Source organism: Branchiostoma lanceolatum, chromosome 2 (assembly GCF_035083965.1).
Source record: "Branchiostoma lanceolatum isolate klBraLanc5 chromosome 2, klBraLanc5.hap2, whole genome shotgun sequence".
In the NCBI taxonomy this organism is placed as follows: domain Eukaryota; kingdom Metazoa; phylum Chordata; class Leptocardii; order Amphioxiformes; family Branchiostomatidae; genus Branchiostoma; species Branchiostoma lanceolatum.
Genome location: NC_089723.1, coordinates 32,731,557 through 32,746,279, shown reverse-complemented (window position 1 = coordinate 32,746,279; position 14,723 = coordinate 32,731,557). Strand labels below are relative to the sequence as shown.

General features: G+C 43.1%; 1 protein-coding gene across 2 annotated transcripts; it reads left to right on the top strand.

The window, feature by feature from the left end:
- The first annotated feature begins 201 nt into the window (after window positions 1-201).
- Window positions 202-13,108, top strand: LOC136426656 (serine/arginine repetitive matrix protein 2-like). 2 transcript variants are annotated; one of them, XM_066415382.1, is made up of 11 exons: window positions 202-335; window positions 651-938; window positions 2,493-2,676; window positions 5,111-5,206; window positions 7,990-8,153; window positions 8,653-8,826; window positions 9,318-9,387; window positions 10,216-10,350; window positions 10,563-10,737; window positions 11,221-11,271; window positions 11,570-13,108. In XM_066415382.1, the coding sequence occupies exons 2-11, from the start codon at window positions 792-794 to the stop codon at window positions 11,796-11,798; spliced, it is 1,425 nt and encodes a 474-aa protein (XP_066271479.1). In that variant the 5' UTR covers window positions 202-335; window positions 651-791; the 3' UTR covers window positions 11,799-13,108. The 2 variants fall into 2 exon arrangements, with proteins under 2 accessions (XP_066271479.1, XP_066271480.1); XM_066415383.1 differs by lacking the exons at window positions 202-335; window positions 11,221-11,271 and having other exon boundaries at window positions 434-938.
- The last annotated feature ends 1,615 nt before the right edge of the window (window positions 13,109-14,723 follow it).

Genomic DNA, 14,723 nt, shown 5'->3' with positions numbered 1-14,723 from the left:
AGATAAAAACGACTTCGATGTAAGTTTAATTTGTTGAAGAGCATTCCAGGCGGGCAGTCAAGTTTTCACTTGCCGACTAAAATTCTAAACAATTCTTTTCAGAACAAAAGCAGTCAATCTTTAACTCGGTGTGACGTTTTTCCATCGCCCGGAGCCTAGTGACGCAAACGCCATAGTAACCACGATAGCGTTTATGGCAACGGCCCCTGGCGACCTTTTCCTAATCATGTATTTGCTCCATTTGTTTGGTCTACCCGCCCTTATTTGCTGGTTGTGATCGAATGAATTAATCCAGGCCGGAGGGACTGTCAAATTGCTTCTCAGAAGGACTGCAGGTATGTTGGCCAAACTACACTTAAAATGACACCTTTCTATTACCGGACGGAAAGTATGACGCATGGGTGAACGTAGTGAAAAGTTACTTGTGTCACTCTTCTTCTACTAACGTCGACGATTGGCGACGGGTCTCATAGGTCATTTCAAGCGTATTAAACCTGTTTGTGTAACTAATGTCGCGGCCAATGAGAGAGAATTCCTGCAGAGTCCTCAATGGTTCGTAAATGACGACCGATTGATTGAGTCCTAAGCGTTGCCCCAGGTATTTTGTGTGTTTGTGTGATCGAATTGGGCCACGGTGTACCTCCGTACAGAGAGACGAGCGTGCTGCGCCGGCCTGAAGTTTTGTACTCCAGCGCCGCGGTGGCACACTTTCTCGTGTCCAATCGAAGTACGAGAGTCCGTGTAGGGTTACGGTACGTCCCCCGGAACCGCCCCGGTAAGTCGACACCGCCATGCCGCCACAACAGACGCAAGTGCCGGCCCACCTCAGGACACCCAAGACCAGCTACAGCGACGACTTCAAGAAGCCGCGACCCATGAAACAGCCCAAGGCGAGACCCTTTTCTCCCGGCCGACGGAACAACCCTCATCCTAGATCGGTAAGATTTCACGGTCCCATTGGGAACCTTTGACGTGTGGCCGCACCTGTAGTTTGGAATATTCCGGTTCAACAGGGGGTTGCTAAGAGCTAAACGAAAAGGCCACGGGAAATGGTTTTACACGTGTTTACCGCCATGCCGTGTGTGTCGCACCGTCAGGTTTAGATATGTTTGAATGACAAGTTTTACAAGTGATGTACTTAGTTTACTTTCGTGAGCGCACATACCTTCATTGTCGACCAGGTAGTTAAAACTATATGACCAAAAACTTACTCTTGGATTTGTAAAAGCATATAACCAAAGGACCTCCTTGGTCAAACAATACGACATCCGGTACGCGATATTTTATAGTGAGATAATTGCTTCCTATACAGCTCGTTTATAGTTTTATTTTGTTGCCAAAATAGAAGCCACTGTCACCCAATAACTTACCTGGCGGTCCTTATACCCATCTTTTGTAGGTTAATTGGTCAGGGAGCTTACGTGATACGATGACGGTAATAGCGTTAGAGCAACAACATCCCTTGCGGTATTGTTAAATTGTTGGTGGTTATCAGGTTATTTTCAGGCCGTTCAATAGGACGTTACATCGCATAATGGACGTTATCAAAAGATGAAGTAGTTTCATTGTATCATCGCACGAATCTGCTAGATACCTGTCAGATAGTTGTGTCATGACACCGAGATACAGCCATTTCAGAACTTAGATGCTAACGCTTTCTTGAGTAGCGTATTGCATTGATAAGAGGTAAGTACTTTGCAATGCTTTTATAACACCGTATTGAGTATTTTGTTTGAGGCAATTGTCATTAGTCGATCTAACAATAACTCTTAATGATCACACCCCTAACGTAACTTACTAAATGGAAAAAAATAGCTTTGACTTTTACTTTGAAAATTACTTGCAGTCCATCGTAAGGAAAGAGCTTCACCCACTTTTTGACAACCACCGCTCTACTAATAAACGACTAATGAAAGAACAATATGTTATTTGGCTTTTCTCGCGATGGCTATTAACATTGATAGCACGTCGTTTTGGGATTTCTTCCTCTGTAAGACTCACAGAGCCACACAACAGCTTGGCTGTTATAAATCAGGATACTGTTGTAGACGATTAGGCTTGGGTCACTGGCCATTGAGAAGTACTACATCAGTGCCATACGTCACACCCATGACCTTACGGCTATCTTTATCCACTTTTTCTGTTCACGACCTTGGAACACCGGTGTTGAGTGTCGCCAGACCCATTCAGCTCCTGTTGTTCTTGTCTAGCTTTCCTTTTACTGCAGAAAAGTTTAGGCAACAACATTCTGAACATACAGGACGAAACATCACAACAGAAGCAGTTTTCATGCTTTACAAAGCTTTTGTCGCTACCTACGACGATGTTTTTAGGTGACGGTGTTCTATGTGGTTGCTGTGGGTCTATAGCAGAGACGTCGGGCCTTACTTCCTAGTTTAGAGATTTATTAGGACGCTAGACAAGAGGTTACAAGAATGCCTAAACGTGGCGGCGTTGAGTTTGTAAGTATTCACGCTCCTCCTGGTTTTAAGGGGTTTCTGGACACGCCGAACTCGGCCCGGTTCGCGACGGGGACGGCGCTTCTCCAGGAGAGGGTGCGGAAGGCTGTGCGGGACTACATGCACCGGGCGTCCGCAGAACCACGAGACGACAACCCGTCAGACATGACCGACACCGAGTTCTTCTCCGTTCAACCAAAGGAGATCCAGCAAAGACGTGAGTAATTTTCCTTAGCAACCGCCTAACAAAATATCACGACCATGTATAAATATAGCACACTAGTAATAGTAGTAAAAGTATGAAACTCAGATGTATAGTTATTGCCGAGAGCTCACAAGTTATTGGGCAGAGTGAAGCATGCTTGAACTAGACAAAGTATGGGTCGGAAATTCGAGTCGACTTGTAGCCTTTTTTCAGATGATTTTACGGTTGGTTTGTCCTAAGAGTATGCCGGTGGCCCCACCATTGTGGCGAAAAAGCCTCCTTGAACCCTCGTTTTACTGAGATGTATTGTGTTCTGCCTTTGTTGGACATGGCGCTACACATTGTAGCAGAGTCAACACGGAGGAACCGTTAGCGTTCTTAGTTACTAATCCAGTTTCGAGGATAGGACAATATTCCAATCCAATTAAACCACGACTTTGGGGGGGAAATTAAGCTTACGAAGTGACCTTGAAAGTAAAAGTAAGAAGGTTATGTGAAAGCTAATGAGAAGATATCACTGTTACTCGTTTGTGGTCCGCCCTAGCAACGTCACGTGGGGACGGTAGCAACGGTACCTGAACGTGCGCCAAGGAAAACAGCCACGCTACCGAACACAGAGGGTTTCCGACCTTGCTTCACAGTCATGTTTTTCCTCATATCTTGTTACAAAAGGACAAAAATATCACTTTCCCTGCTACCTTACCTTAAATCAGTTAAGGTTCCGAATCTGTATTGTTATCATGTAACTAATGGCATAGGGCACATATCAAACAATTTTGGATCTCAATGCCGCGGTAACAAAAGAAATCACTTCGAATGGTTTTTATAAGGAACGTTTGAGGTCGTGGCGGTTCATGTGGTGTAATGTTGGTTAGTTGAGACCAGTACAAAGGCTCGCCCACATTCTTACTCTACGACAAGAAAAGCCTTGTCAACACAGGCGGATTTGTGGGAAAACATTGGGAGCGAGACCCTAAACATACGTGTTGCACTTCTACACAGTGGACAAACACAACTATGAGAAGCTGTATACTGGCCGCTGTGTTAGAGTTGACTTTTCCTACTTGCTAAATGACCATTCCTTAGATCAAACCAAATGTTGAAAACATTTCCTTACAATATATATGCTGAAAGAGGGCATTTTTCTTCCATACCCACCGAACTGCAACCCTGAAATGTTTTTGACTAATTCATCTGTAGTGAGAATTGTGCACATATTTGTCTCGCCAATGGTAACCTGGCACAGCAAGATTGTGTTTTGATAAGAGACGAATAGAAGAAATGTTGACTACAATAACGATCAATGGTCTGGCGGTGGCCGACACAGGTGAACAGGTGGCGTCCCTGGTCGCCATGGAGACGTGACACGTGGTCTGTGTGTGGGTCGAGCATGCTGGTAACATATTTGCCGGAGATTTTGTAGTTCAAGGTGTGGCTAGTGACGTCAGTGGAGTCTAAACTGTTAGGAAATATAGGTTGCCTTAGAAACTGTCTTCAAGGCCAAAATTAAACAAAACATTCCTACTAAAGGTAAACATGGGTAGAGAGTAGTTTGGAGAGAGAGTATTTTGAGAGTGGCACACATAGATATAGGTTCCGTTCATATCCATACAACCCTATGTGTTTTACTGACATGAAAACAATACAATGGATTAACGTTTTACACATGAACGACCCTACAACCATTGATTATTTTCCGCTAGTTTCAACAACTTTTTTCTGTGGCTACAGGTAACATTGGGGCCATTGCCAGTTACTTTTAATCTACCGTAACTTATCTACGAATCTGAATATTTGTTCGCTACAAACGAGGTCACTAATCGGTTACATTATTGGTCGCAAAACCAACCAAACCTTTGGTCTCCATCAGATAGTAAAACATTTTTAAGAGAGGCTGGAAGAGCCATTGGTAACCGTACGTCTCTCCCAATAAATAGTTGCTTTGCAAGCAGCAGATAAATCCACAGAAAGTGCCTATTTGATCGCAATGCTACTTCTAGTACCGTTTCATGACAGCTAAACTATGTAATTTTGATTCGTAAAACAATTTTTTAATTGGCGGTCCACATACGTTTGCCAAATGATGCCAGGGGGCCCAAACCTACGTCACTTCTTCACGAGCCCAGGATCAACCTATCTTTACAACTGACGTGATCTAAAGGTTTCTCATTTATTATACAAATGAGGTCTTCATTTGCATGAAATATATCAGTTAATCACGTCCTCTACTCAAATGGAATACGTTGTCCAAAGTAAGAAAGTCTTATCTTAGCAAAGAAGGAAGAAGAAAGAAAATATCATGAAGATCCAACCACAACCTCTCGAGTTTTGCCGTCCACAATCAATCACACACACAGACAGACAGACAGACAGACAGACCGCCCCGAAAACATAACCTTCTTGACGAAGGTAAAGATTAACAAAATGCGCCGTTTTGTTTCCCCAGTGCCGAACACGGGAGACCATGTGGTCAAGAAATTTGTCAGGCCGTCGTTGCAATACCTGAAGCAACAACAACAACAACAGTACCAACAACCTCAAGGTAAGGCTGTACTATAGAAGTTTTAACCCTTGATGTCATGCCATGATCCTACAGGTAGATAACATTGACCTTCCCTCAATACGTGCTTTGATGTCCGCAGAGCCTGTTATGGACGATAGGGGGCGCTACTCGATGGCACAAATCTACGGTTATCAGATAGAGAGATGGCTTGCCGTTGATTTTAGACAGGGCCGTCATTAAAAGAAATTGTAAACGTGATCGTCATGTATCTGTCGTAATGCGCGCAGGGAGGGAAGATAATGGAATTTGGAAGAGACATTCGAGATGGTGGCTATAGGGTCTCATATCGTGCACTCAGTCTTTTCTAGGGGACTTTTTGCAAGCCCCTCCCTTCAGAGTCAGAGATCTCGTTCCAAACATTGCTTCTACGAACAAAATTTCTACTTTGTTGATAGTCATGAAGATTTCCTCCTCCTTATGCTGAAGACGATAATCTAGCTCTAGATATGTTATAGGCCAATTATTGTATCGAAGCACCCCGAACTTTTAAAGTAGCGTCCGTGCATCAATGAGGTTTCATTCTCGGGTACAGGTACATTCGCGTCTATTATGCTGCACGTAGTAAGGGCAAGGACACGATCGTGACGTCTGTGCCAACTTCACGCGTGAACTGAAAATTACACCAGGGTCGAGTATCTTTTTGCACGAGAAGCCTCTTCTACGCACACTCCAACCAGGGGTCATAAGTCATACGACACTCCGGCGCGGTTGCCAAGGACGCTTTTCTGCCGTACCTGCCGGGCTATTATATCACCTGGAGGTGTCTGCTGCCGCCCTGTAGAACTAACAATAGTCAGACAGTCACGGTCTGAGTTCAGACTAAAGGGCCTTGTGGCAGCCTGGTCGCGCTTGGCGTAAATCTCTCCAACGAGAGCCGTGTTGGAATTTTGACGTCTTTCTTTTGACAGGTGAGGTTTTAGCTTGTCTGGTGTTGACAGAATTTCTTAGCGTGACCTTCTTTTTGCTCAAGACACTTGGTCAGTGATTCTAACACGTGCTTTGTAAGATTATACACGAATTGAATCGTAAAGCAGGTCGAAGTCGAAGCGTAACACACAAAGTAAGCTTCGTCAACGTAGCTAGAGGAATTTGGGGCGTATTTGCTCAATTGTGCAGCCATTTTTACATTTATTCTCTCAAATATCTGCAGTCTTTCAATGTTATAGTGAAATGTGACTATCCTATGACATTCAAGAAGTCACCCATGTGCCTACAGACTATGTGTGTATCTCTCATGTTCACTCGCACCATGACATTGTTTGAAAACTGAAAGGTCGGGAAAGGGGCTAGTTTTGTCCACATGATCTACGTAAATCCACCAGGTCTAAAACAGGTTGGTTGTGTATACATAAACAGCGGCGTATTTAGTACCTAACGTTCACAGCACAACAGTTCAACGTCGCTCAGGAAAATCAACAGAACTATGGTCTACCACCAGAGCATAGACTATGAAATTGTTGTATATTTTCGCTGTGAACTTGTACAGTATTTTGTTCGAAGAGAAGCTGGCTGAATTTTTAAGGCCGTGGCTGGTTTTGAGTGTGCTTTGGTTATACAGACGCCATCGACACACAAAAAGTCGACGTGCTATAGTCTGTACAGCAACCTGTAAGCGGATCTTCCGCGTAAACATAGGATCTAACACACTGTGCCGGCACACAGTAGGAACTAAGCCGCCCGATGGGATGTAGGATATACTAAAACAACCTGTTCAGCGCCTACCCATTCTCCGTGTGCGTAATGAATTACAATGAAAACACGCACCTTTACAAAGGGCTTCTTTTGGGAGAACTAACCTCGATACCGGGCACATAATTTGGACATTGTTTCTGCTTCCTTTAGAGAATAGCAAGTGCTGGAAACTGCACAGTACTTTTCGTATCCGCTTAAGGTGTAAACCGGTGCTTGCCTTCCACTACTGAGCTAGAGTTGGGTTAACGTTTGATCCTCAGTAATATTTGTTTGTTTGTCGGCCTAGTTGAAAAAAATTAGAGCATTGCTTCCACACGAGAGAGCTGACTGTTACTATTGGAGAGAGAAAAATGGTACATGTAGATACTGTAGTAACATTGTGTAAGGTAGTAAAAGGCATGTACTTATAGTTTGTGGTTATGTCAAGCAAAAAATAGGGAGATGGTTCCATAGATCTTCGGTAACGGATATCTTGTCTTACAAGTACATGTGTATGGTGTCTCTATTAGGTGCCTACATGTGAATCTTATCTTTAGGTGTCATCGTGTTTAGACAACAGACAATCCCTAGGGAATTAAGTCTCCTCAGCATTTTGCAGCGTAGTGATCATATCGTGTCATCTAGTTTTGCATAATCAATGGGACTGACAAATATTATACATAGTTGTTTCCCCTCACTATCCACAGTGGTATGCTACGAAAGGTGTCGTTGACATTGCCTTTATTTTTACGTAGGGACTGCTATATTGAGTAGCCTGACTAAATCAAGGTCTAGCTGCTCTTCAACTGGTCTCAGGGAAGAGGCACAATCAGCCACTGACAGCGAAGGATTGTGCAACACAGGCTACTATATCGGGGTGGGGACCCATCGCATAGAGAACGTATTGGTGTGTTGTTATGGGTGTGTGTTCCGTTGCCATATTAAAGTATGCGAGCAGCAGCAATCCAATCAATAAAGTCAACAAACGCAGCATTCAGACGGGTTAGGATACAGAAGTTTCTTTCCATTTTGTTGAACCGCCGTCCGCTTCTGCTCATGGTGCCCCTGTTGTTGTTTTCTTATTTCTTTAGACCCTGAGGTACCGCGAGTAGCTGCCCAGGCTCGCCTACCTCAGTACAAACCTAGAGAGAAGTGGGTAGTGGTCAACAAGGGTCCCCCAACAGCACCGGAGGACCAGCCCCACTGGTCAACCTGGAACACACGGACACCCTTCCACCCTCCTACAGCGCCGCAGGTAACACAACGTCATGATCACACACTCATGAATTCTAAGAAATAAGGTCACGTCTACTAACACAATTCCGCCAGGTCACATATATCCACCACCCTGAAAAAAATCTCAAATGTAACGTCCCCCACTCACGGTATGATGTACTCATAGCTGGGGGATGACATCTCTCAGACAGACTCAGTTTTAAATGAAAGTGACGCATATATGCAACCTCGGTGTAAATGATAATGAATGATATATTTTGAATTAAGATACGTTTATGAGACGAAATAACGTATACATTTGGCAATATTTAGTGCACGTGATATGAGAGCTGTTTTGGACACATGGCGTGGCGTCATCAGTATAAAACTCATCAAGCTCTGATCTGCTGAGATAGAAATTAAAATCCATTCCTGTAGACACATATGAAATACCATACACACTGGATGTATACACACAGTGTATATTGCATCCTCATTTTTTAGTAAAATGACATCTTAACATTGGTTCCCTTGCCCAGCGCCACGTGAACTCTGTTCCGAGCAGACCAAAGACGGCTCCGCCTGGCGACTTCAGAGAGGAAGAGCAGGAGTGGACGACGTACCGCACGGTGAAAACCCCGCCCCACGCCATGACGGGCTACACGGCCTACCCGCAGTCGCACCAGCCCATCCCGCCGCCTGATAACAGGCCGGTAAGTGTGCTACAGATCATGTAGCTCAACTGGCAGCAGCCTCACAGTTGAGCTCCTGGTTCCAATTAGTGGGAGAGCCCGGTTCAATCCTGGGAAGGGCATCCTGGTTGGAGCTGCATTCGTCTTTGCGAAAAGACGTAAAATTGGGGTCCCGTGATCGAGGAGGTGCCTCGAGCACATAAAAAGTTACTACAAAAGTCTCACTGCTCATATGGGTACCTACTGGCTGTACTTCAGATGAATGTATAAGATTAAGTCACGCAAGTAACACCAAAAGAAGAATTTGGCAGCGTCAGATACGTTCCAATATCAATAGAACGTCCCAGCTAATGTGAAAAATGCTTAGAAGAAAGTGCAAAGTTTTAAAATCAGTGGAGACAATGGCGTGCATCTATGTATAGGGCATTGCCATTGAGGAAACTAAAGCATGTTTGTGTTGTTATTGATCATGACTTTGATTGTAAGCCTGTTGTTTTATTCTGACCTGCCAGGTGAGTGCTATGACGACAGGTGGTCAGGTGGGCAAGTTCAAGTCCTGGGCCCAGAACGCTGACGACTACGGTAAGACGATTACAAAGAAGCGACTTAAATCGATCTGGTCCTAAAATCTCTTCGTATCTCCCCCACACCCTTGGTGAACACGTGACAATATTAGAATCCTCTGGTATTGCTACCTATGGTTATTATTCATTGTAGTTGTGGCCTTTCATATTAGCTAAAAATTTAGTCGCTTTTGTTATGGGTTCAACGCATTGAATAGATTTTGGAAGTAATTTTGAGAATGGCATTTTAGACGTTATAATGGTGTGAATAAACCTTTTTGGTCAGCACAAATTTAATTGACAGGAGGGACACTAATCTTACAACACACAGTACTACGTAATTAACTTAACATGCCCGATGTCGCCTAGAGAGTTCTGAAGAACATTGGCTCTTTGTCAAAACCTTTATTAAGTCAAAGTCCTCTCAATAGTGAATGGTTCGGCAGGAGGCGAAGTAAATTGGTTTGTTTTAATGTAATTTCCGAGGCAGCTCCATTTCATTAGCAAGCTCTGTGTATGGGTTCTGTGTGCGGCTAACCTACTCGTTGATGGAAAAACATTTGCATCTTACTTGAAAGGAGACAAGTGATAAAGCGATAATGATTCAACCAAGAATCTCTCTCCAGGCACCATGCATGTACAAAATGGAGAACCGATCATGTACTACCGCATTGTCACTGTCCAATCTCTCTTCGTAAAAATATTTTTAGAAAAAGCGGTGTCATAAAGAACTGGACAATACCTATAGAAACTGAGTAATACTGCTTCGCATTCTTGGGCATGCCTTCGTTGCTAATGGCCGCCAGTATTCTATCATGACTTAGTTTTTCCTCCCGGCGTTTCACAGAGAAACAGATCGTTTACGACATGTTGAAGAGTCTAAACGGCGGGAAGTCAGCCGGGCCTGAGCGGTCCCAGCCGAGCTCCATGCGGGTACATGTGGCCACACGTGGAACTTCCCCCGTACGTCTGGAAAAGTCAGGTAGGAAAGAAAGTGTATCACATGTATGTAATTTTTGGTTACACCTCAGGGGCGAACTCTTTACTGTTCAACAGTATGATAATGTCATCACGAACAGGATGGCAGTTTTTGAAATGCAATCAATAGCGATGGAAGTATACATGTTACTTAAGATGAATACATGTTAAGAATCACACTGGTAAAAAACGTCTGCCTTTTTCTGTGAATTGCAGCGTCCCAGAACAGAGCCACCCGTTCTGCGCCTGCGCGACAGCGGCGCAAGCTGGCCCCCACCGGCGCCAACAACGGACCGCCCCCGGCCTACAGGCTGGACGGGATCGACGGCAGAGTGGACGGGAACCCCCGCGAAGAGCAGATCCTGAAGGACTACATGGAAGACCTGGAAGAGTAAGTTTCCTGTAAAGCTGACAAACTTACTCTCCAAGCAGAAGTTGGTGGGGAAGATTGTCACCTTTTTATCCTGTGCCCAGTTTTCTGTCGGCTCTCCCTACCAGAGAGGTGGGGAGAGCGGACAGAAAACTGGACACGGGATAAAAAGGTGACAATCTTCCCTACCAACTTCTGCTTGGAGAGTAGAAAAACTGACGTGCCAGAGCAAGCAATGATTTCTGGAATTTTCACTGCAAAATGTCTTATTTGCTCTCGAATTGTTTTCACCGAATGTAATTCGAATGTACTTCGGCCAAAAACTATCTTCAAACAGTCGTCGACCACATCATTGAAGGTGATGGAGGCGTCAATAGTCCATAGTAAGGACTAAGAAAGGAGGATATTACATGGAGAGTTTCAGTCGGTGGGCTTGCCACAAAAGCTTTACCCTTGCTATAGCTAGCTGGTCACTTATGCTTCTCTGCTCTGCTCTGCATACAGAAAGGAATACCTGTCAGAAATCTTCAAGAGTTCCGGCAGTAAGGGCGAGCGGTAAGTCGCGGTGACGTCATGTAACTAACGACGTTAGGCGTGGTCCTGATCATGCTAACCGCAAGGGGGCGTTTTCCAGAAGGGACCTCTGTGGTGCATTTTATGTGCTTTTTCAGGCCCTTTATTATCTTCGACAAAGATACGTTTTTGGTGGCGTTGCTTTCCAGATTTCTTTTTGTTTCCAATTGGTTGCTGGATTGCTATTGTTTTGTAGACAGGACAACCAATGAAAAAAATCCATGACTGGATTGTAGGGACAACTCATGAGACTCATGATGAAATATCCTATTTCTTACAGCCAAGTGGAGAAAGGTAGGAGCAACGTGACCATAGCCCGCCTGCCCGCCAACCCCCCGCGGTGGTACCGGAACCAGCCGAAGAAGTCGCTGGACTACACCTGTAACGTCAGCTTCTTCCAGCATGTCCGCCCGCCACACCGCAGTCACTTCATCATCGCGCCGGACTGGACCTCCGAGAGGCTCACCGTCAAGAAGAGGCTAGATCACATGGTGTCTAGTTCTGTGTAATAGCAAACGTTAACCGACAAGCAAAGTGGACAGCAATGTCGTCCTTAATCACTAAATAGAACACACACACCCCAAATGAGCAGCGAAATGAAAAGTCATTCGTGATAAAATTTATGATAAAGTTTTTTTGAAAAGAAATTGTTTTGTTAGAACAGTGATGACACTTAAGCACAGTCAACTTTTGAACGTCTGTGAATTTGAGTGAAGGGCGGGAATCCAAATATATTGTGGGGAAAAGATTGAGCGGAAAAGTAGTGACGGAATTTGCTCCCTCTCCCAAAGTTAAAACAGATACCATGTCCCCCGGCCCATCACCTTGAAATGCAACGTTGTTATAAAAGTTTACCCTTCGTTACGATGGACAGAATGTTCCATCCTCGGTGACCTGCACTTAACTGCTGCTGAAGAGAGGGCTTGGCTCGACCTTTTTTTATTTACTCATATATTTGAATAACATTTATATTACAATGTTTAAAAAAACTCATTAATGTTTGTAATGGAATATCAGAATGGGCTAGCTAGATAACCCAGCATGGTGTACATTTATGATAGCTGGTGATGTTCTAAAAGTACTAGTATCTAGATCACATCTATTCGTAATAGGAACTGCAGCACGTTGGTAAATGGTAGGGGACGCTGCAAACTGGTCTACAATGGAGAAATTCTCGAGATAACCTATCATAGTTGATTCCTTCTAGGCTGGACAATATGTCGTGGATGACGATAGGAATATGCAAATAAAGTGTGCCCGTCTCGTTGGCAATGCTGGAGAAAGATGAGCAGTGCTCAACGAGAAGTGATTGACAGGTTACGATTAAAGTTGAATATGTACTCACGACTGGCAGAGAAGAACATCGGATTCGTAACATCAAAGCAAAGAACCTCAGCCATTCCCATCTGTCTGTGTTGTACACGTAGTACAGTTGACATTGAGCATGCTGGTAGCCCTATTGTATGAGGAGCCAAATACAATGATGTATATGTGATAGCAGGTTATTTTCACATGCTGATGAAATGACCTTACTTCTATAGTAGATTCTACTTTTATAGATGAGTGATGCAAGAAAAATGATAACTTTTAAATTGATCTTTGGTTGTATGTGTACACTTTTCCTAGTGTTTGTAGGAAGATGTGCAATGTTTACTACACAAAAGCAACACATATACATTTCTTTGTTACTTGTGTCTATTCACAACTTTACAACACACGTGATGACTGGTTTTTCATACGTATATTTACACGTTATTCTTGTCACTCTTTCAATCACACGTTTGGTACATGTCAAATACAATAAATGTATCGGATCTGGGTTCAATGTTTCCTTTGTTCATTTTTTCTAGCTATAGATACATTCATATTTTGGCAGTGAAGCCGACAGTTGCAACCCTTCTGAATATTTGATTACGTATCTTTGGTACTATTTGCCATGATAACAACAATGCACAAATTCGTCATTAGCTTGGTTGGATTATTTTTCTAATTGGAAGAAATAATTGTTGGAAGTTAGAAATCGTTAAGTCATCAACTTTCAGCAAGTTTCAATAAATTGCTTGAAAATCGTGAAAAACGTTGGCGGAATGATTTGAATTGTTTGTTTATCCACATTGTTAAGGGGATCTTATGCAAACCAGAAATGATAGCAGTGAGTGAAAAATAATATAATAATGATGATGATGATATGAGGCACAACAATAAATAATGTCAACTTTACCGTTACTTCTGATTATGACTGATGAAGTTATGCTGTTCATTCAACTCCTTACAGTCTGTTTGATAATTCATCCGGAATTATGACGTCTAAAATTCATTCCATCAAGTGGCTTCCCCCAGCACCTAGGGTTATGTTGCATCGTTATACTTATAGTATACCAACAGAACATTGAAAAGAAATGTTTTCATAGACAAAATAACAAAAACACCGTTGCGTTTGTCCAATGTACTATTGTTTCATGAAATAAAGCCACAATTTGGATGCGGTAACTCTTCAGAAAGTGACAATTTGCAGGAAATATATACTCGGCCACTTCTGCTGGTAAAATGCGAAGGAAATATCTCGTATCCCATTGTTTTGTTTGTAAATGTCTTAAATATCGTGATCAAGGTTGAGTAAGCCTCAAAAATCGAACCCCTTTGCGAGCCTTTTACGATTTCCCATTCCCGAAAAGAGCGAAATTTGGCAATTTGACGGTCGTCTTTAAAACTTTTCTCGCCACGGCCGCGAGCGGTACTCCAGGTTAGGCTCTGAAAGGGTATATACTTCAGCATTTTAAGAATGGGGAAATATACGAGACATTAGGTTTCAAGTCAGTGGAAACTCTACAAAACAGGTCCAGAAACCTTAATACATTTAGAATGATATCTAAGACTTTTCAAGGCACATGTTGACATAAAAAGATCGATTTTAAGTGCAGGCCTATGGTTGAAGCTCATGAGTTTTTGTAGGCTCGCGAAACTAAGGGGATCATCGTACAGCACGATTTTACGCGGTTTTGAAATGCTAAAAGTATGAAGTTATTACGCAAATGTGCTAAACAATGTTAGTAGATGTCACTACCATAAAGATTTCAGCATTTTTTCTATTTCCATTTTTGGGGCCTTGATATTGCTTTGGTTGCCTTTAATACAGGTATATGTAACGTATGTAAAATGTGGCAGGTGGAACATTTGCAGATACCACTTATGCAAACAAGCGCCTAATCTGCATGTAAAATTGCCATAATTCCTTAGTGGTAAATGATTGGAGTTTCATAATTGTGACTTATGTGAGATCGCCAAACATAAATTTTGTAAATGAGTCATTTCCATAATCTATAATAAATGTAAACATGTGTACGGAACCTACCTGCCAGCCAGACGTCATGACTTGTGACCATATGATGTTACGAATAGAAGACGCAAACCCGCATATTCCACCGCTCGTTATC